Here is a 22,838-nt window from a genome sequence, read left to right as displayed (position 1 = left end):
TTTTAAAATAAAAAAACAATAACCTTTAAGAAACTAAGACAAGTACTTTCAAACCAGTACAGTAGAGTCTCACTTATCCAACATAAACAGGCCGGCAGAACATTGGATAAGCGAATATGTTGGATAATAAGGAGACATTAAGGAGAAGCCTATTAAAAATTTTATGTTATGGTTTTACAATTCAAGCACAAAAACATAATGTGGCAGAAAAAGTAGTTCAATAGGCAGTAATGCTACGTAGTAATCACTGTATTTACAAATTTAGCACCAAAATATCACGATGTATTGAAAACATTGACTACAAAAATGCGTTGGATAATCCAGAACGTTGGATAAGCGAATGTTGGATAAGTGAGACTCTACTGTACTTAGTCATTTTGGTGCAGGAGTCCTGTTCTGCCCCCATGCTAGCTGTCTAAATGGAAGGTGCCTGGCTGCATAGGGAACAGATTGGAGAATGTTCAGAAAAATAGCCAACAAGAAATTAATGACTAACAAAGATCCTCATACATAAATCTTAGTACAGACCATGTCCATATGCTCAAGTAGGGAAATCATGCAATCTGAATGGATTTTCCATTCACGGTACTGCTACTGTAACTTTTCTTTGTCCTCTAATATTTCTTCCTGTTGTTGGAAGTGATAAGTTGCTTGATTAGTATCTAGTATTTAGGCTTTAATGAGTCCATCTGGTCTTGCCAGTAGGCCATCACCTTTGGAGTGGGCTTGATGACTCTGGTGCTCCTCTGTAAAGAAGGGGTGGCCATTTCCAAGTCTCCTATCTTCTGTGTTGCTTTGCTATACTGGGCTGAATCCCTTCTGATCAGAAAGGACTGAATACTCCTTTCCTACTACCTCAGGATCATAGGCATTATTTTCCTGATGGTGTCAGCTTATTAGCAACCTTTTCTTTTTTGAAAAGGAACAATAAGGCTGCAATACAAGGCTCTGCCCTTGGAAGGCTCTTAAAGAGGCAAGAAAGAGGTGGCTTAAAGGGAAGAGGGCTATCTATACTGCCCTCCCATAAGAACTATACATAAAATACCAATCCTGCTAATTAAAAAAAGGGACTCAATAGAGGGAAACAGTGAGGGTCCTCACAGAGGCACAAGTCCTACTAAAACTAATATATTTTTACATTTTATATTATGGCATAAAACCTATTAAAGCATTGGGAGCTTATTGCTCACTTTAGCGTTAGACTTTTCTGGCCCTGATTTATATTCCCGTTGCTATATCCTTTTCTCCTCCTTCAAAATATTTAATGCAGTGGAACAGGCACATTTGCATTATTTTTCAGTTCTGTTTTCAGGACTGCCTTGAAGGAAGAAGAATTATGACTAAAATGAATTCTTTCTCTCTCCTTTGTTGGAGATGGTTATTACTCATGGCAATTTGAATCAGACCTATGGCATTGTCTAGTTATGAAATTCCTAATTTGTCTTATTTGAAATCAATTTAGAAAAGGGACTTGTGATTTGTTCTTGTACATACTATAAATCTGCATAGGCATGCAGCCATCATCCTTAAGACCCATACGCAAACTTGAGCAGTTGTATACCATAAATATCTTCCAAAGAGAAATAAATTCCATTGAAAAAGAAGTGTAAGAATATGTGTCAAGAGCAACAAATACAAAAATGTACTGTGCACTGTTATATTTTAACTGATTTTAACATAATTTAATGCAGCCTTATCCCCAGCGCTTAGTCCCAGCGTTTCACCTGCATCATCTCGAAGCAACTCTTTCACTCTTCCAAGCCCAACAGGTAAAATCAATTAGTGTTGCATGTTCTAATCTGAATTTATTATTTTGCCTTAGGTGGACAACTATGGAGAACCATTACAAAATGTTAAAAACACCTTTTCCCAAAATGATATATTAATGGTATCCCTGGACAAATTGATTGAATGGGAACAGTATGTGAAACTAAAAAGAACCCAGCTTCCTAGTTTTCTCGGTGAGAAGCTTCCAGGAAGCAGGTCCTGACTGAAGAGCCACATATGAGTCCCTAGGGGGAAAGGCAGGATAAAAATTAAGCACATAAATAATGGTTATGAAGCAGGTGGCTCCATTGCCTGCAATCAAAATTAGCTAATAACCATTAGAACAGATTTATGTTTTAAGACCATGTCTAATCTGTCCGTAAATCCTTTTGTCACAGTGCTAGTTGCCATATTTTTGTGGTAGTGAAGGCCACAACCCACGTATACTAATTTAAAATTATTAATAGTTGACTGTTCAAAAATATACTGCAACAGTTTAACAAAATACAACATGATATAAAGTTAGATCTGAGACAAATTAATTTTATTTTCCAAAGTTCATCAGAGAGATATTTGCTTGCCTAGAGGATAATTAAAGTGTGGAGGTGGTAAGGATTTTCCTTGGAAGCAAATAGATCAGCAAAGTGGCAGTAACAGGAGAGAGGTTAACCCAAATGCCTCATAAAATACAAAACTAGACTCTTAAAGATATCTTGCCTTTTGCAACAGTGCATTTAGGATGATGTGGTACATGATGCAAAAATTACCATAATCTGAATCCTATAAACCAGGTGTATGTTGACTTGGTTCTGGGTTTTAGTTACTCTGTTATAATTACTCTGTTTTGTGCCTGTTGTAGTAGCCATATAATCTGGATATGAGCTGTTTGTTACATATTCAATATATAAGAGCCAATCATTTAATCACTCACTTTTTTCTTATTTGAAGGGTCAGATACCTTTGCACCTACTCTTGGTTCAGTGTCTCCACTGCAGGTAAGAATGCTTGAAAAAATTTAAATGGTTGACCATTGTTATTGTAAAATGAATTAGGGTAAGATTCATATAAAAGTAGCCTGCAATCATCTAACACCCCCCCCCCCCCCCCGCGCCCCAACACCTCTGGGTTCAGAATCTAATTAGGAAAACAAAACTACAAATAATCTTAAGGGTCTTTTACAGCAAAAAGTTAAAAGACAATTGAAAAATTAAGCATTCTCTCAGTGATCCCTTTCAACTGCCCTCTTAGCCACTGCCTCCATATCCAAAGGGAAATATTCACTTTGTCCCATAACACATCCTTTGCTCTTTCAGAAGTATTATGAACATGGACTGGCAGAATTCTGTTTGGTATAAGCACTTCCCAGGTGTCTCAGACATATATTCAGCGTGGGAGCCAAAACTTTAGTTAATTATATTTTCATTGTCATCATAAACGTAAGACCTTGCTATCACTATGTACTGCATCTGAAGAAGTGGGTTTATATCCATACTAAAATAAAGTTATTTTAGTACTACCACATTCCATTTTTTCTCCCTTTTTCCATTATATATTGTCATCTTCGTCTTCTTTGTTTATGTATGTTTTTAACAAAACTGGGAGTTGAGATGGCTAACAAATTAACACTACAATACAGATAAAAACAAACATCTATTATAATAGAATTGAACTGCAAATTACAGTGTGAACACTCCGTCATAAGCAGTTTTTGAATAACATGTCTTGGTTATTGGGCTCTCAACTGATCTATTACCTTTCCCCAAGCACTTAATTGGAATATGCATTATCTTATCTGTATTAAATGAAAAAGAGAGGCAGAACTGAGCATTGGGGATAATAGAGATCCCTGTGTAATCTCTAGAAATAAGTGGTGTAGGGGAGGAGGAGAAAAAATAACCACTACAACTTTCTGGAATGCACTATCCCATAAAGTGGGGGGGCATTGCAGTGCAGTGCCTCCACATCTTAACCCAGTCAGCCAGTCTTAGGAGGATAATGAGGCTGACAATAGCAAAGGCAGCCAACAGCCCCCCCCCCCCAAAATAAACAACTGAGAAATCAATTAAAATCAACAGGGTTCTGCATCACCTCTTCTCTCTCAGTGATCCATCCCTATTTCAGGAATCTATCTCTATTCCAAAAGATGGCCTGAAGTTGGATTCGAAAATACCTAGAAAAACTTACATTTTAGATGTGTATTCAAAGACAAAATATGAGATATATATTTATTCAGGCTATCTACTGAGTGCCAACTTTGATATTCTAGGAGACTTTTGAGCAGTATCCAAATGTGCTGCGCTATTAAATGAAATGGGAAGACTCTGTTGAATATTCAGATGTAACTTGACCTCTACAGCACAACTGTAGGTACAATTGTGCAGGGATTAATTATGTTGAACATAGTGGTCTGAGTGAAGTAAATATGGATAGGACTGCACTGCCACTCTTGATGGTATAACTCTGGAGTGAACAAGTCATAAATCATCTGAGTTGTATGCAGCAAGCTTTGCTGTGTAAATAGTTTCTTGGTTATGTATAAGCAGATTCAGTAAATATAACTGAAGAAACTTAGTCACATTACAGCATCTTCTTCTGGTTCAGTATAAATGTTTTGTGGTATAAACAAGACAGTTTGTACAATTCCAAGCATGTATTATTTCTACTAAATTTCAATAGGAGCTTTGCTGAAGAAAAAGCAGCATTTTTTGTTATTATCATGAATACATTGCTTTTGGTTATTAAAAAGAAACTGTAGTTTTTATTCATTACTTTGTTCATGATAAACATCCCTTTTATTTTATTTCAGAATACCACAAAAGGATTAACTGATCAAAAGGAGAATGATCAAATAAAAGTTTCTCAGGAAAGACTGAGTCCTCACACAACTAATTTGGAAAGCCCCAAAGAGAAGCTATCTGAACAAAAGGAGAACTTTGAACCACATAAAATTATGGAAAATCTGTCCATATCCTGCACCTCAGGTACTGACGTCAATAGAGTATCTCTAAATGGGAACACAAACATCTGTGAAAATGAACTTGGAAAGCTATTCCTTACCAAACTGAATGACCCGCCTTTCAAAACTCCTTTACAAGGACCAGGGACAGTTAGAACGGACCCAAAGTTTAAGCACTCAGAACCACTACCGAAGGATTCAAAATTTTCTTGCAAAACAGAATCTGGGACCCGCCCTCCTCTACTGAGAGCTGTGTCATGGGAGCATGCAGAACCTGGTAATATAGAAAAAACACCTTTTAAATTACCATCTGAAGATGATAAATTTTTTCCCATTAATAACAAACCCAGCAACTCACCTACTAAACTTGGAGCTTTCAAAGACCTTCAAATACAAGTCCAACCAGTTCGAATGCAAAAACTGACAAAGCTCAGAGAGGTGAGTTTCTATACATGACCAAAGGAATGTTCTGTTTAACTGTGTTTCTAATGTGAGGCAACATGATGGCGGTTTAATGAAATAAGAGAAAATATACATTTGAACAGTGGGAAAATGACACACACAAGCACACTTTGCTGTCATTTTTTCAGGTGAAGAAAGATGCATTGGTTTAGTGGGGTCTGTATGTGGAGGGCAAAGCGTCTCCGGCTGGGATTGTAGAGAAAAGGTTGCCAAAATGAATCACAGAAAATGAATATCTCTGTGACAACTTTTATCATTAAAATTTTCTTCCAGCCATAGCCTCTTGACTCAGGCCTTACCATTTGTCTCTCCTTTTGAATACAAGGAAAAGACAAGAACAACTGGCTGGAGGTCTATGATCATAGTGATCATTTCATCATACACAAAAATATATAAAAGTTATTTTGGGGATTAAATATCCTGAATCTTGCAACTAGCATGACCCAAGGCTATACTAAACCGGGAGATTCTGGGAACTGTAGAGCAAAAAGATGCCCTTTCCGAGCTCTGTCACAGTACATGCAGTTCCAGATTATTACCACATTCAGAGATGACTGATTATACTCATTTGAACCGATCTGTAAATAAAAGGACATGGTAACTGAATGTTTTAATTTATCACTAAGTATAGAAGCCTTCTTCTATGTAGTTACTATATTTTGTTTGCTTCAGTAAAATTATTTGAATGACCTAATGCACTAAAACTGCAACAAACTATAGGCTGAATGAAATTAACTGTCTGAACAAAAGACATTATTCATGATAGCTATAAATCATCTTCTGCATCAGGCAGCATGCTAGACAAAATGAGAAGGGTATGTGACACTCAAATTCTTTTTGTGGTTTTTGTGGTTTTCCCACAATCCTCTGGTTGGCTGGTGTGAGTTCAGATTTTTGATCTAGTTTGGTTTGATCTAGCTGAGTACGTCTTAATATTGAATCAGAAAGTAGTTTTAGTGATGTAAAACTGCAATGTAAAGCTTGGGAGCATGTGTGGGATAATCTTTTGAATGTTTGGACTAAAACTCTGTGAGACCAGGATGCAAATCCCCACTCATTTGAGGAAGTCCATTGGGTGAGCTTGAGCGAGTCCTCCATTTGCAGCACCAAACTTCCTCTGAATTAATCTTGCCAAGAAACCCCAGTGAAAGGGTTACCATTAGTCAGAGTTGATCTGAAGGCATATAACAACAAAGAACATTGGAAGATTTATGCTTTGAGTGCTTAAAAAACAGCACTGTGAAGTGACTAACTATTGCTATAAGAGAAACATTGGTGGCTTCCTCATTGTATATTATAAAGGTGACCACAAAATACAGCGAAGATGTATTTTAGTCTCAGATAAAGTATGCAGTATATAAACAGGAAGGAGCTGATGAACTGGCCTGTCATCTCTCAGGGTAATATTTGGGAATGAAATAATCTACCTAGTCTCTAAGGATATTTCTTTGCATCTAGAAAAACCCTTTCTTCCTGAGAATATAGCAACAAATCTTATCTGAAACATTGCTCCAAAGATTTCTGCTCTTTGTGCCCCATCTTTGCTTTTGCATTTTATTTCTCGCTGCTTTTAACACTTCTTTCCCTTAACAAGGCATACCATATCACATTATCATAACCTGGTCTCCAGAGGATCAGTTCTATAAAAAAGATTGTTTTTATGTGTAGAATTTGAGAGGGAGGGGTAATGGGTGGAATCTAATTTAAGGATGCACTGTAGAATGAATGCAGTTTGACTCTACTTTAACTCCTGTGGAATCACAGGAGCTGTAGTTTTACAAGATCTTTAGCTCTGACAAATAGTGCAGCCCATCCAAAAGTATAATTTATTTTACCCATGTGTATTAATGAAAGAGTAAAACAATTCTTCTAGCCTATCGTTCAGTTTGTTGCAGCAGGTGTGTCACTCCTTCAAAATGAACATGTTCCAGCTTTATCACAGAGGTATAGCTGATCTCTGTGATCCTGAGCACTTCTGGCCACTGAGAGTGGCACAACTAGAAAGGCAAAGATAGTTTGACCACAGTGATCTGTACTCCGTAAACCTGCAGAGTTGGCTACTGAAATGTGTTATTTGTATAACAACTGTTTAGACAACTATCATTAAAGTTATGGCTTCTAGCGAACTGGGAGAAAGAACTTACTTGTTAGAGTCTGGTTACTCTAAAAGTGAGTAATGGTGCTCACTTTTAAAGCCCTGTGCTACTTCAAATCTGGGAGCTACCAGGATGCCTGTTCAGTTGGATCATCTTCAAATGGCTGCTTTCCTGGCTTCTAACTTTAATGGACTTTTTGTACAAAGGATATTTTGGTTTCCTAGGTTTTAGCTTTTTTCACTGCTGTTTTTGCTATGTTTTATTAATTTCATATAATGTATTATAAAGTGAATAGTTATTGGCATTTTTCAAACTGAAGAGTGGTATATAAACTCATACTGAATTGTTGCGAAATCCTACAACTACTTGATTAGCATTAGCTCCTTTCATTAGCTATATGTGTCAAACACAGTGCTTACATTACTTTGTTCTGTTACCAAGAATGTTTATTTCAGATTTTTCACTCCCACATTAGGAGCATATATTGATGCGGAATCAAAATTTAGTTGGATTGAAACTCCCTGACCTCAGTGAAGCTGCTGAACAGGAAAGAGGTGAACTAAAACGAAAACTGTTGGGAAAATGATTTTATGATTCAGAGGGAGGGAATACTCCTGTAGTAGCACAACTCTTTTCTGAAACTCAGGACTTTTACTAGAATATATCTATTTTGACAACACATTTTCCTACCTGAGTGGGAACTTGTGGCCACTTACTACAACTCCTACAGGATCATTTGTCATGTTTGCTGATACTGGATGGAGGTAGATTTCCAACAGCATACTAAGGGCTGCAAATTCCTCATTTTGTGCGTTGGAGGAAAAGAATATACTGTAGTGACAACCAGGGCCATAGCCAGAAAAATGGGGGGGGGGGGCAGTTTGAAACTTTTTTTTAGCAAATAATGAAAAGTAGTTCCATAATGCAAAATAATTTAGAAATCAGGCTCCATCGATAAACTTCAGTGGACACTCAAAACAGATAAATTTCATTGGACACTCATGGGGTTAACTACTTAAAATTCATGAGTAAACCAGGTTTTTTAAAAAGCCTGAAAAATTTTGGGAGGCGGGTGTTGAATCCCTAACCCCCCGCCCCTGGGCTACAGCCCTGGTGGCAACTATGTAAGTGAAGTATACATTGTGTTCATTATTCATGTGCTCTAAAAGGACACTGAGGGCTCCTCCAAATGGCCTGATAGTACTGAAAAATATTGGTGCTTTCTATTTTAGGATTTCACAGCTTGTAATGGTTGAATCTACTCCTGTCACTAACAAGCTCTAAATATACAAAATTTCTGACCCTGGTTGTCATAGGTTGTAGGAGAGTTCAGCGCTACCCCTGATCTGATGTTTCTTTTCAACTGCTCTTTTCTCCCACTCAAGGCGTGGGAGTGGTATGAGTGTTATAATTGTAATGCTTGTTATAGTGCTTGAGAACTATAACATTCTAGCACTATTAGCACTAAAAGCAAAGTGGGAAAAAGAAGAAACATTCAGTCTGATAAATGAAATGTCATGAGGCCACAAAACTGAATGGAAGAACAACATGGCATTAGTCACGCCCCTAATTTCAGGCATCATCAGAGGACCAAAAGTGCAGCAGAAGGAACCGAGATAATAAATATGGATGTGTGACATTTACCTCAGAATTGGGGAGAGGAACCTTGCAGTGGGATTAAAAAGTTGCTGCTGATACTGGAAATTTACACAAAATATACCAAGATAGGAAAAAATGTCATATGGATATCAGAAAGCCCCCTTGAAATCTACAGGTATAACTCCTGCAAGTCCGGAGACTTTGGGCCAGTTTGGAGGAACTCTTAGTTTCTGAAGTAGCCCAATAATTAGCAAATTGACCTGAATTTAACCAGACTGACACACTGATTTTAAAACTTATTTATACACTGCTGCATTCCACTCAATGCATTAGAATTTGAATGCACATACCTGAAGTGACCACAACTATTGTTAATTTATCTATAATATTTCTAATAGGACAAATAGTATCCCAGCTATCCCTTTTCAAATGGAAAGATTAATTCTATTAACTATTGCTACTCTGATAAGGGAATGTTATGTGGCTATTACCTTGGATAGCAGAAATTTGTTTGCAGTCAGAAGTTCATTAACAGAATTTTGTGATTAACCTAACTCTGAAATTGTTTTCTTAGAGGACAGAGTATCAGAGTGAAATGTTCCATATGTGTTTCACTGAATTAGTAAAACATGATTCCCTGTAAAAATAAGCAACAAAATATCTATGTCATGAAATTTCCTCTAGGGTCTTCACCAATTCCTTTCTTGCCAGAAGAAGAGGATGAGGTAAAGAGTAGATGTGATGTCATGCCAAACATTCCAGATGCCCTTTTTCGAAAACTTCGTGTGCACACATCTGTTCCTGGAAGGTAAATCCATTTGTGGGAGGTACCTGTATTGTTATCTCAAATGTGTTATGAAAGAGAAATCTATTTGTATTGAACTTGGGATGGCAGGGACTCTACTAGCCTCTCTCAATGCAGCATCATTTGGACGTGTTAGGCATGTGTCAGTCCAGGCTCGGGGCTCTGCTGGCTGCGGTTGAAAGGGACAATAGTCAAACACAACTAGAGGAGACCAGAAGTTATGCTTTTGGCAGCCATGAAGTTGCTTTTTAAGCAGAAAATACAGATAGTCAACTAATTCAAAATATAAGTGACCCTACATCCTGAATGTGCAGTTAGTAAGTCTCCTTGGCATGATTAAGGAAGCAGTACTTCCTGTTCACTTTTGCACTGTTTACTGCAATATTGGTAATAGCTGAAGTATCATGGACTTGCCAGGTTCTTAAGAAATGTGTTATCTTTCATACCAATACAGGAAATGGAAGAGCTTTTGTGAAGTTTATATAGCACCATGCTGAAACAATAAATTCAAGTTATAAAAATATTGCCTCATATCTTGAGAGACCAATAACCCTGTATTTGACAAAGATCATACAACATTCTTGCAAATGAATTATGTTCCACATGATACAAGTTCACAAATGCTTGCTTATTTCTGCACAGGTTTTAATATTTTGGGCATATTCTCTTTTGAGAGGTTACTTAAAAACATTGTTAGATATATAGCACCATGTTGAAATAATGAATTAATGTTATAAAAATATTGCCTCGGGATGCTTTGAATGCGACTTTCCTGCTTCTTGGGAGGGATAGCCAACACTCCAGAAGACAGGAACAGAATTCAAAATGATCTTAACAGACTAGAGAGATGCGCCCAAACTAGCAAAATGAAGTTCAACAGGGACAAATGCAAGATACTTCACTTCCGCAGAAAAAATGGAATGCAAAGATACAGAATGGGGGACGATGCCTGGCTCGACAGCAATACGTGTGAAAAAGACCTTGGAGTCCTTGTTGACAACAAGTTAAACATGAGCCAGCAATGTGATGCAGCTGCTAAAAAAAGCCAACGGGGTTCTGGCCTGCATAAATAGCAGGTATAGCATCTAGATCCAGGGAAGTCATGCTCCCCCTCTATTCTGCCTTGGTCAGACCACACCTGGAATACTGTGTCCAATTCTGGGCACCGCAATTTAAGAGAGATGTTGACAAGCTGGAAAGTGTCCAGAGGAGGGCGACTAAAATGATTAAGGGTCTGGAGAACAAGCCCTATGAGGAGCGGCTTAAAGAACTGGGCATGTTTAGCCTGCAGAAGAGAAGGCTGAGAGGAGACATGATAGCCATGTACAAATACATGAAGAAGTCATAGGGAGGAGGAAGCAAGCTTGTTTTCTGCTGCCCTGCAGACTAGGACGCGGAACAATGGCTTCAAACTACAGGAAAGGAGATTCCACCTGAACATCAGGAAGAACTTCCTCACTGAGAGAGCTGTTCAGCAGTGGAACTCTCTGCCCCGGAGTGTGGTGGAAGCTTCTTCTTTGGAGGCTTTTAAGCAGAGGCTGGATGGCCGTCTTTCGGGGGTGCTTTGAATGCGATTTCCTGCTTCTTGGCAGGGGGTTGGACTGGATGGTCAATGAGGTCTCTTCCAACACTACTATTCTATGATTCTATGATTCTTGAATATATTCCTAAAGTATAAATCAAGCTCAAGACCTGCTAAAAATAACACATTATTTTTATAGATCAAAGAGAAAATTGCTGCATGCAGAAATGAAATAAGAAAAAAACTACATACTAAATAGGAATTTAAAGCTTAGCTGGCTTAAGTTGCAGTGATTTTCTCAACTCTGCTTGTGGCACATACAAAGCTGTGTAATCACTGTATTTACTGTATTTACTGTATTTGCAGAATGCATGGCTTCTTATGTGCTTCCAGGCATTATAACTTTGTCTCTTTTTATTCCAGCTCTCCTGCACTAACTGAAAGAGAAGTTGAGGTAAGCCCTTTTACAGTAGAGATTTTGAAAACTATTTGCCATCTGGTTTTGTTTGAAACCCCTACAAACAGTGTTGGTGCTAATTTGTTTGCTTGTTTTGTTGATAAGCTTTCCTTGGTCTCTAAGAAAGCTGTACTTTTTCATTAAAATAACATGTTTTAAAGAGTCTTTAATAACTGTGTAATATCCTAGAATAGCCTGAGAGGAAAACAGAAACATTTTGACCCGCGCAATATTGAGGTTATGAAACAGCAGTCAGTTGTTTTTCTTATTGGATCTTTGGGTAGGATTTCTAATAAACAAAAATCAAGAGAATAAAGGTCTTGTATCATTTGGTAAAAAACAAACAAACATATTGCATTAATAAAGGAATGAATGCTGTCCCAGTGACAGTACTGTCATAAACCCTTTGCATATGTTGAATTAATATGGTGGCATCTCTATTGATTGAATAATCACAACACTGAAGTTGGTTTCTAATTTCTTACTCAAGAGGGTCCTGAATAAGGAACTGGTGAGTTGCATGCTTACTTAGTCTGCACAGAGCCTGCTTTGGCAGACCTTGAACAAGCTATAGGTAACACACAGGATATCTCTAAATGCAAAATTCAATAGTAACACTTTAAAGGAAGCTAAAGAAAATGCTTACATTAAGTTGAAGTTTTTGTAGTTTTCTTTTGAAATGTGTATTTCCTACTTTAATTATCTTTTTCCATTTCAGTGGTGGAATTTGCAAAGAGGTGGTGTCAAGTCCTAGAGTAAAACTGGACACAGGCTTGCCAAAGTTGCATCTTCCTGCCCTAAGTAATAAAACCCTGCTGCTAGTAAACTATCCCTTGTGAGCCGCTATAATATCATATACATCCAAAGCTATGTTTTGCATGAGTCCCTGAGGCAGCTTTCCCATTCAAAACAATCTCCTTTGAAAAATGTGTCTGATTTTAATTATCTGAAAGCTCATTTTAGGTTTGCAAACATTGGTTCCTTATTCAGCTTTGCTGTTCATCTCTGTGTTAAAGGAGGTACTTGGGACTGAACATCAACTTTGGCTTCAGTTAATTACCAACACAATTGTTTTAAGACCTTGATAGTCCCTGTCACAATACTGGAGGTTTTTTTCTTGATCTGTCTGCATTCAAAGTTTATAACCCAATTTTTCAGCTGATACAGCAGTAGCAGCAGACATTTATCTCTTCAGCAAAATGTTCTTAAACAGAAGCATATGTCTGCTTTCTTTGCCAAGACTACTGATTTTAAAAATTCTATGGAAAATCCCATCAGATGACCTGGGACCTTTCTGGTTTCTGATCAGTAGTTCATAAGCTGTAACACAGGAAACGCAGGAGGGACTCAAAACAAGCAAAACGCCAACTAGGAAACAGCAGGAGAAGAGGAGAAAATCCAAGCAATCAAACAGAAAAGTGAATATAATAAATATTATTATAAAATATACAGCACAGAATAAACAAAGCCTCGAGATAATTAAATATACCAACTGTTACAATACATAGGAACACAAATACCTCATAATGATACAAAGCAGATTAATACCAAACACGAAGATTCAACACTACAAATGTATATATAAAGACAGCTTCATCCAAAGAACACAGACCAGCTGAAGTCTATAAGCAGCGAAATTTAGCTGAATCTCATACAGCATATCAAGGGTTGCTGCATAGTAAACAATAGTTTAAACCTAAAAGTCCATAATGAGTCACAAATACTGGTATATTCAACTCCATATTTCTATGCAGAAACACAATAAAGAGCTATAGTATATGACTGCTTCTGAAAATGTGAAGCCATTTCAATGACTCTTCATTAGTACAGACTGAGTCTCTCTTATCTGGAAAGCTTAAATATCCCCCCAAAACCCCTAATATTTTTGCTGCCAGCCACCCACATGTTCAGCACATGGAAACTCACCACAAAGGTGAACATGGAGTGACCACATTGTCTACTACCTAAATCCAGTTCAAGGAGAATGAAAAGGACCAGTGAGGGGGCTATTTTTCCTTCCCTTCCTAGATTCTCTGCTAACAGGGTGAAAAGTGAGGGAAGCATCTGGGACATAACTTTCTGCAAGGTTCTTTGGTATGCAAAGTCTTTCCTCCTTCCCCCTTCTTCTTTTTTCCTATTGGATTTCTAGCATTGGTTGAGCAGGTATGCAGAGGGGGTGCTCAATGTGTACTGAATATGTGACTAACCTCCCTTCTCCCCTCATTCACTATGTATATGCAAGTACAGGTATTCCAAAATCCTAAACAATTCTGGCTCAAAGCAGTTTAAATAAGAGAAACTTGACCTATTGTTAGAAGAAAATAGCATTTTTCATAATGGACCTGTGGTTAATTATGAAAATGCTATTTCCATCTAATTACTGATGAAGGCCCATGGGTGACAGCTTGCACCCTTGCTGCTAGGCTTTAATTCTATATTACTATATATGGCTCTCCAGTATGGAGAACATGACTTCCAATGAGTCTTAAGATCTGGCACATCTCTTCATAGAAGACTACACCAATCTCTACCAGTGTATACCAGTATTTGATTGGTAACAATAATAACTTTATTCTTATACCCCGCCACTCGGGGCAGTTTACATATAGGACATAATGTGTCAGGACACAGACACCTCTTAAAAGGCCACACACACGGAGTAAAGATAACAAATGTTTATTAAATGATATTCTGAACCTAGGAACATTTAACTTCAGTGTTCCTGGTAAAAGTAAATGTCTTTGCTTCAAGAAAGGCAAAAATGCGGGAACAAAAAATAATCTGGATTATCCTGACTGATAATCCGGTTTAACTCCAGCCAAAAGTTCACTGAAACTATTGTCATGCCCAACTATGGCACAGAAAGCCGGAAGAGGGCCAAACGCACACCCGTAGCAAGAGCAGGCGACGTTGTTGTCCAAAAGCCAGGCCGAATCCAGAAACCAAAGGAGAGCCAACTGGGAGTAGCGATGTCCCCATCAAGACCCAAGCCGAATTCAGGAACCAAAAAGGAGAGCCAACCGGGAGTAGCGATGCCGTCGTCAGGAGCAAAGTCGAATTCAGAAACCAAAAGGAGAGCCAACCGGGTCAAGCGATGCCGTTGTCAGGAGCCAAACTGAATTCAGGAGCCGAAAGGGAAGCCAGCGAACGCCAAGCCAGGAACGAGCGATGCTGTCATCAAGAGCCAAACCTAATTCAGGAGCCGAAAGGGAAGCCAGCGAACACCAAGCTAGGAATGAGTGATGCCGTCGTCAAGAGCCAAACCGAATCCAGGAACACGAAGCTGTACAGCCAGGACCCAAGCCCAACAGGAGAACAGGTAGCGACAACCCAATGTCCAAAACGACACCTTGCCTTCTGCAAAAGAGTTTTTCCTTCCAACTCCACTTTTAACTTACGCATCGTTATCCGACGATGATGAGGCCTCCGCCCTGTCATCATTATCCACAGCTGATCTGGACCTCATACGTGAACCTCGCCCATCATCCCTCCAGTCCCTCTATCTTTGTTCAAGACTTAGATCTCCCCATGTCCCTGGTGTATCAGTAGCTTGCCAATCCCCTGATGTACCCCCAGGAACTGGCTCTGCACACACATTTACTTGAGTCCAATCTGCAGCACTTTCCATCTCACTCTCAGACCCATCATTCCCAGAAAAACCCTCAAATGTTTCATCTTCCGTGGGAGCATCTTCCTTTCCCTTTCCTCATCTGACTCTTGCTCCCGAGTTGACCTTTTAGTTCCTCTACTCTCTGTTAACCTATCTTCCTCCAGCATGGACTCCTCATCGCTAGAGAACCCTTCAAACGTTTCTTCCTCAGAAGGAGCCATAAGTATTTTCTGAACCCGCTTTGCTTGCTGTTCCTCATCAAACACCTGCTCACCATTAGCCCTTTTCCTCCTGCTAGCAGTTCTACCCTGTTTCCCCTAAAATAAGACATCCTCAGAAAATAAGACCTAGTAGAGATTTTGCTGAATTCCTAAATATAAGGCCTCCCCCGAAAGTAAGACCTAGCAAAGTTTTTGTTTGGAAGCATGCCCATTGAACAGAACACCAGAGCATGCAGGATCAGTAAATATACATACCATAGAGTGTTGTACATGGAAATATTGGTAGTAGCAAGAAATTCTTGATAGGATTCACAGTTCGTCTGGTTATGCTGGTTTGTGATGACAACTACTGTACAGTATATAATAAATGTTCTTTTTTTTTTGTTCAACAATACATGTGAATTCTTCTTCATGGAAAAAGAAGACATCCCCCGAAAATAAGACCTAGCACATCTTTGGGAGCAAAAATTAATATAAGACACTGTCTTATTTTCGGGGAAACATGGTAGTAGTAGTAGAATTATTGTCCCCTGGCCCAACTACAACATAATGCCCACAAGACATAAATACAAAACAATTAATTACAGCAAAAACACAATTAAAATAAAACATAAAAATGTAAAACAGCAGCATTGGAACTCAATCAAAACAATGCTCAACAAAACCAATCTTGTTTAAGACAGATTTAAAAAGGCTTTTCTTTTTTTCTCAACAGAATGTATTTATACAACTTTCCTTAGCATTTAGAAATGATAGTTATACTTTGGAATCAAGAATTAACCAGGCTGAGAGGGAGAGAAACCTTGCTGAAGAGAACACAGAAAGGGAATTAGACAACTTTAAATCTGCTATTACGGTAAGATAACCTGATTATTTCATTGTTGTGTAGAACTAGATTGTGCACAGCTCAGCCTGTAAAAAAAAATAGCCCAGGAAAATAAATAAAGAATGGGATTAGGAATTCCTATATAAACATAGGCCACTATTCGCAATATTCCCAAAGGACTATTAAGCAGAACAACCTAGAACTGTGGGTTACAATGACTTATTGATTCAAGTCAGTTCTCTTGCTCCATATATTTGTGTATGCTGTCTTTTCAGGCCTCTGCTTCTTTGTGGCATCACTCCGAACACAGAGACATGTACCAGAAGCTACTGGAAGATATCACAGTGCTGCATCGTTTATCCTCCCGATTATCCAGTCGGGCTGAGATGGTTGGAGCTGTTCGTCAGGTAAGACTGTTGTTGCTACTATTGTAGATCAATTGAATGGTGTTATCAAATGATGGATCAGGGCATGCCCAAAAGAATTGCCCCAAAGTGGATTTCATGAATGGGTTCAAAGATGATGCAAACATATTACTACTGGAGGAGAACATTTTGAACGGTACCATGTTGTAGACAAAGAGTTAAAATATACACATGTATGTAGTTAACATGCAGGTTAATAAAGGAATTGGGGCATGACAGATATCACTTTCAGTATGATCCACAAATAATTAAGTACTATAAGAAATAAGGCAGCCACTTAAAACATCAGGTGCTTGGTGCAGAAAAAAATAGACATTTGAAGACAAAATTGAGCACACTAGTACTCTTACCATTTGCTGACACACGATTCAGCTGCTGGTTTTGCTGACTATTGTATATGTAATACAATGAAGAGAAATTTTGTTCTTTTCATCCTATAGTGTCCTGGCAAGTGGTTGTCTCCCATCCAAGAGTATGAGTCACGTGGCTCACCTTAGGGATGGAAAGAATGTTTAATAATATTTGTTGAATGTCTGGAAATCATTATGAGAAGAATTCTGGACTCACTAGAATCTTCTCAGTTCAGGGCTTATTCTCCATAACATTCAAATACGGCTTTTTAAAGGAGGAAACAGTATTTTCTGCACAAGTATCAGAATTTTCTGTTTCTGCACACAACAGTGTGAATTTTATACAGAATTAGAACTTCAGAACAATATTTTCTGGGTATTATTATTTTCTACTCAGTACTTTTTGGATATTAACTGCTTCCCATCTTATTCTAAATTCATGGTAATTTTAGAAGCCCAAGCAGATCTGGAACAAGTTCTGTCTAAAGAGAAACTGTTGGCGCATCCAGAATGCTTCTGTACTATTTTCCCTGGAATCTTCTCTTGAACAGAGATCTCTGGCTATGCTTCCATATTACAGCTTCATTTCTGCAATTTACTCTCTGGTTTGGACTTTTGTGGGAATAGTTATTGAGAAGGAACTTTGTGTGTATATCTGTGAATAACAACTTCTATGTTACAGTATTTGTTATCTTATTTTCCTAGCATAGTATATCACTAAAATCACCCTCAAGAATTTGGGATTCATTGAAAATAATATTTTGCAGATAGGCAGAATTTGCAAAGTCAGGGTTTACCTCTTTCCTTCTGATAGTAATAAGTAGAAAAAAAGGAGAGAGCTATTTTCATTTTATTTAGGCAAAAATGACAATTCTTGATAATAACTGGGGCTGACTTTGACCTGTCTGAGCCTAATCCAACATGTTTTTGGCTTAGTCCTCTTTCTCACACATGCACACTGACTCAGATGTCTTTTGTTGGTTGTTGGCAGAGGTTTCAAGACTTGTCGCCAAGAAAATGCATGTGACCTAATGATCTGAACTGATTGTGTACTTTTTCAGGCCATGTCTATATCACAAATTTGAAACTAGCTGAAAAGTTGTTCACTTTTCCCAGAGATCTGTAATTCTATGAGGACAGCTGGTTATTTTTAAAATAATTTTTCAGCATGCCTGCCAGACTATAATTTCATAGAAAGATATTTTAGGTCAAAACCATGATGCCAGCATAGGTGACATAGAAATGATAACTTTGTAGCATAAAAACCTATGAATATCATTTGTAAAATTCTTGAATCTGATTTATTGGTTTTAACAACTATATCAAAATACACATTATAGCAGTTGAAATTTGTAAAACTTGGTTATGCTAGGATTATATGAAATAGGCTTCAAGAGACTCACCTTCCGCCTAATTGTAAATGTCCAGCTTGTCCTCTTTTGGTTGATACATTCTGACCTCAGTGTCCAAATCTCTTCAATGAAATCAGTAGCTTCTAATCTTAATGGTCCGTTGGAAAACAATGTTCTGATGTCATCATCTACCAGGGAAACATCTTCTGAATTAATCTGAAAGCTGAAGCCGAATAAATATTCTTGCTTTAAATTGCCTGAAGAATCCATATTGCACTATGCACATGTTTTTACTAGTGGAACAAACTATTCCTAAAGAAGTCCTGTAGGTGGCCATATAAACAGAATCCCAGGTTTCCCCATAAGGGCAGTGCTTCTTCTATTTCAGCTTCTTCATTTGAAATACTATTCTTCAGCAAAGATTTCTTCCTATTTAGAATGGGGGGTTAATCATTTGTTTATTCAGATCCAGTACTCTGGTGCTTAACTTTTAAAAGTACTAGTTTGAGTCTTGGTATATTTACCTATGTTGCTGCTGATTTAGGATTCTTACCACCCTTATCTTTCACAACTATTTGGCAAGCAGGTAAATTTCTGCATATTAGGAAGGGCTGTATAATTTGTATTTGGCTATTTGAAATGGGGAAATCTTTGTTTCATTACAAAAATGAATTAAAAATAAATTTAGAACAAAGCAACACTACAGATTCTCCAATTCCAGTTGCTAAAAATTATAACATGATGATATTTACTTGATGTTTATATTGGCTCTTCCCTTCTTTGCAGGAGAAACGCATGTCAAAGGCTACTGAAGTCATGATGCAGTATGTGGAGAATTTGAAGAGAACATATGAAAAAGATCATGCTGAGCTGATGGAATATAAAAAACTTGCTACTCAGAATTCTAGCAGAAGCTATGGCTCCCCTGGTAATACAATCTGTCTCCTCAAAATTTAAAAACGCATCTCTGTATTGCTTTTTGAACCTGAAATGCAGATTATTAAGCTTCTACACCAGCAAAAATAAATAAAACAGATTTATGAGGTCTAATTTAACAACAATTGATAATTTTGATTTATTTTTTCTTTAAAAATTGAGCACGGGAGGCCTTTTAGCAGTAAAACAGCTATCAGTTACTATATGATATTAGACTACAAGGAATAATACATTGTTTTATTATAAAGTGTTGCTTTACATGTATATTGGTATTGGTAGAAAATAATCCTAGTTAGCATTTCAGTGGTATCCTTCATGTTTTTCTAACAATTATTTTCTGCTTGGTTTATTTTACCTTTTTCCCATACAGAAGACGGTGTGCCTCGAACATCTAGGTCCATGTCTCTTTCTGTTGGAAAGGTATGCTTCCAAATTCCAGTGCTCTGTTTACTGAAGGTTATATGTGCAAATGTCCATGAATTACAAAAAATAAATCCTGGGCTCAGTGCCTCATGATGGCAGTGTTCTTCTCCAGGTTTCCCTGTATTGTAATACCACCTTACAAAGGCTCACTTGTTAGGTGCTTACATTAGACATCAGCTTAAGAGCTCTTTATTCTTCCAGTTCTTTATTTATATGATATTGCATTTTAGATCTTTGACATTAGTAATTTCTCTCAAATTAGTATTTAGGCTAGTTTTCTTAGATCATTTTTATGTTGATCCTGAGCTGATTCTATGCTGATTTGATTTTGGTCATCTTGATAGTCCTTTAAATGTTATTTCTTCCCTCTTTTTTGGAATTTATTTGATATTTTGTTGATTTGCAACTTGTGCAAATTGCTCAATGAACATCATTGATAGGCAATATTAAAATGTTATAGAAGAGAGGGAAATTATATACAATCACATTGAGTTGAGTTGTAAGTATTTGGCTATTTAATGATAAAGATAAAATCAAAACAAAACTTTTTCTATCCTCATGAGCATTCTTTATTTTCTTCCCTCTGGTTGCTTATGCCTTTGCTATGTTTCCAGTTCCCATTCTCCTCATCCCTTTTCTTTCCTAAAAAAAACTTTATATGGTCCTCTTTTTAGTGCCCAGCTATGGAAATAGTTTCTCCATGACCAGCCAACTTGGTTATTTTTTATTATTTTGCACAAGCATTCACATTTGAAAATGTTCCCCATAGTTATAGCTTTATCATAACATTTTGGAAACTAGTTTTTATATAACAGCCACCACTGTAGTAAACAATACCTTTACATATAGGGGCAGATGATGGATTTTCAAAGGTAAACTAGTACAGGACGCTGACCTAGATTATAATCATGTATGGCTGCTTTTTCTTCAAAATAATTACCATATCATGTTTAGCTGTTTTAAAAAAGAATATTTGCAGAAAATCCAAAGAAGCTAAACAAAAAATCATGAGTCCTGATAATTTTTAAATGGGCTGTTTTGATATACTGAGATGCCTTTTTCTTATCAAGGATGAGAAACTTTGAGAGTATTTTTACATCTATCCCTTCTGACTTATAATACTCCCATGCCTTGAGATTCCTTTATATAATTGTCCTATAATTGCTGTAGATGGCAGGTGTCTTATAAATTTTGCTGTGAGTTGAAATTTAAAATAGAATGTCTTTATTAATTACCTGTACTGAAATAGACTGAGAATCTAATGTTGAATAGAAGTCACTGTTATTTTACCTGCTTTGCCCAAACTCAAGAGGCTATAAATCCTGGGAAGATATCACTTTGTGTCACTTGTATAGTGAAATTGGTTTTCATTACAGTTGCCTCGAAGAAGAGTCAGTGTTGCTGTTGTGTCAAAATTTGAGCTTCCAGGCCAATCACCTTCCGCATCACCTGGACCTTCGATACCCTCTTCCCTGGTAAATTTAAATTCCATACACATGAACATTTTAAATATCATCACACAAACACACACGCACACTGTTTCACACACTGCAAAAATGTATTAGGGCCATTTAAGAAATTATTGAATTCACATTGGGTAACTACCACTCAATGGGTATCAATTTTCAGAAAACATGGTATTTGTTTTTTAAGGTTAGGAAAATGTTTATGTAGGAAACACAGTTTATCATAGTGGTGCACAACTATACGAGGTCCAAAATCCTCAAGGAGGCACATGGCCCAAAGTAAATGCCAAAGGATCAAGAAAAGTGGCTAGAAATGTATTTCTAGTTTTGAAAAATGGGATTTTTCAAAGATATTATACAATAGAGGCCTGCAAGCCTATTGTAAAATGCCATTCCCAGGGGTTTGCAGCAGGAGCAATCCACTCATTTTGAGGACAGAAAAAGTGTAGTCTGGGAAATCTAGAGGGGTTAAGTGCTACCAAACAAACAATCAAATATCTAAATTAAGCTGAAAAATCTCTATTCACAGCCAGAGTCATCAAATGGAAGAAGCAATCTGACGTCAACGCCCGTCTTACCAGCACTTGTAGAAAAGTGAGTTCACATGCATTTATGACATTGCAGGCTATATAGCAGATAAACTTCTGCCAGAAAAGAAAAGTCTCTTTTTCTAAAGGAATTTTTTTCCAACAGCAAAATAAAGAAATTTTAGGCAAAGTAACAGGATGAGAGGAGACAGTGCAAAGATATTATTCTTTTTTGCAGAGTCACTTGAACTTTACATAAGAAGGAGAAAATAAAACAACACTCTTAGTGTTTTTCCTTCTATGTGCTCTAGGGAAAGAATACTGCAGTCTTACACAGAATGATTGCCTCTTTGTTCAGCCTAAGATCCACTGACTTTCTTGAGAGTTAATCTCAATGGGGTAATTTATAGGATGGCAACCACAAGAGATGATGGGATAGGATCACATGCATCACAAACCTATGCACATCTAAACAAAATAAGCTGTATTGAATCTGATGGGACTTAACCCGGGTATGTCCAAATAAGACTTTTCAACCTCCAGCTGAGTTGAGATCAGTCAGTTTAAAGAAGTTGCTTTATTGGACTACAACTCTCAGACCTCCCTAGTCAGCATGGCCAAGCTGGGATTCTGTTCCAAGGACTGTAATCCAATAAAAATGCGGCATATTATATGACACAAAGGATACTTTAGGCTTACTGGCACACCTTGGTCATTTGTGGGGAGCAATTTCATTTTCTCTGAAGGGAGAAACAATTATTTTGGTATCCTTAAATTCTTTTAAAAATTGATACAACTTGATTGATTGATTCATTAATCAAACCATTAAATAAAAATAATTTTAAATGACTACAAATAGCAAGTAAAGATTAAAGTAGTGAGACATGGGCCCCCTGGTGGCGCAGTGAGTTAAACCTCTGAGCTGCTGAACTTGCTGACTGAAAGGTCAGTGGTTCGAATCCGGGAGCAGGGTGAGCTCCTGCTGTTAAGCCCAGCTTCTGCCATCCTAGCAGTTCAAAAACATGCACATGTGAGTAG

The 22,838-nt window shown here is 37.5% G+C and overlaps 1 protein-coding gene across 3 annotated transcripts in view; it reads left to right on the top strand.

Moving 5' to 3' along the window:
* Positions 1–22,838, top strand: part of irag1 (inositol 1,4,5-triphosphate receptor associated 1) — an 85,540-nt gene that overhangs the window by 54,877 nt on the left and 7,825 nt on the right. For all 3 annotated transcript variants that reach the window (XM_008106852.3, XM_008106842.3, XM_008106833.3), the window contains exons 8-19: positions 1,692–1,769; positions 2,716–2,762; positions 4,574–5,161; positions 7,757–7,835; positions 9,565–9,688; positions 11,631–11,661; positions 16,211–16,351; positions 16,597–16,728; positions 19,235–19,376; positions 19,755–19,804; positions 21,184–21,282; positions 21,803–21,867. In XM_008106852.3, coding sequence (XP_008105059.2) covers positions 1,692–1,769; positions 2,716–2,762; positions 4,574–5,161; positions 7,757–7,835; positions 9,565–9,688; positions 11,631–11,661; positions 16,211–16,351; positions 16,597–16,728; positions 19,235–19,376; positions 19,755–19,804; positions 21,184–21,282; positions 21,803–21,867 — 1,576 coding nt within the window. The remainder of the gene's footprint in view (positions 1–1,691; positions 1,770–2,715; positions 2,763–4,573; positions 5,162–7,756; positions 7,836–9,564; positions 9,689–11,630; positions 11,662–16,210; positions 16,352–16,596; positions 16,729–19,234; positions 19,377–19,754; positions 19,805–21,183; positions 21,283–21,802; positions 21,868–22,838) is intronic.

This window comes from Anolis carolinensis, chromosome 1, assembly GCF_035594765.1.
Source record: "Anolis carolinensis isolate JA03-04 chromosome 1, rAnoCar3.1.pri, whole genome shotgun sequence".
Taxonomy (NCBI): Eukaryota; Metazoa; Chordata; class Lepidosauria; order Squamata; family Dactyloidae; genus Anolis; species Anolis carolinensis.
Note: the sequence above shows the minus strand (reverse complement) of the source record. Positions and strands in the feature narration are given on the sequence as shown.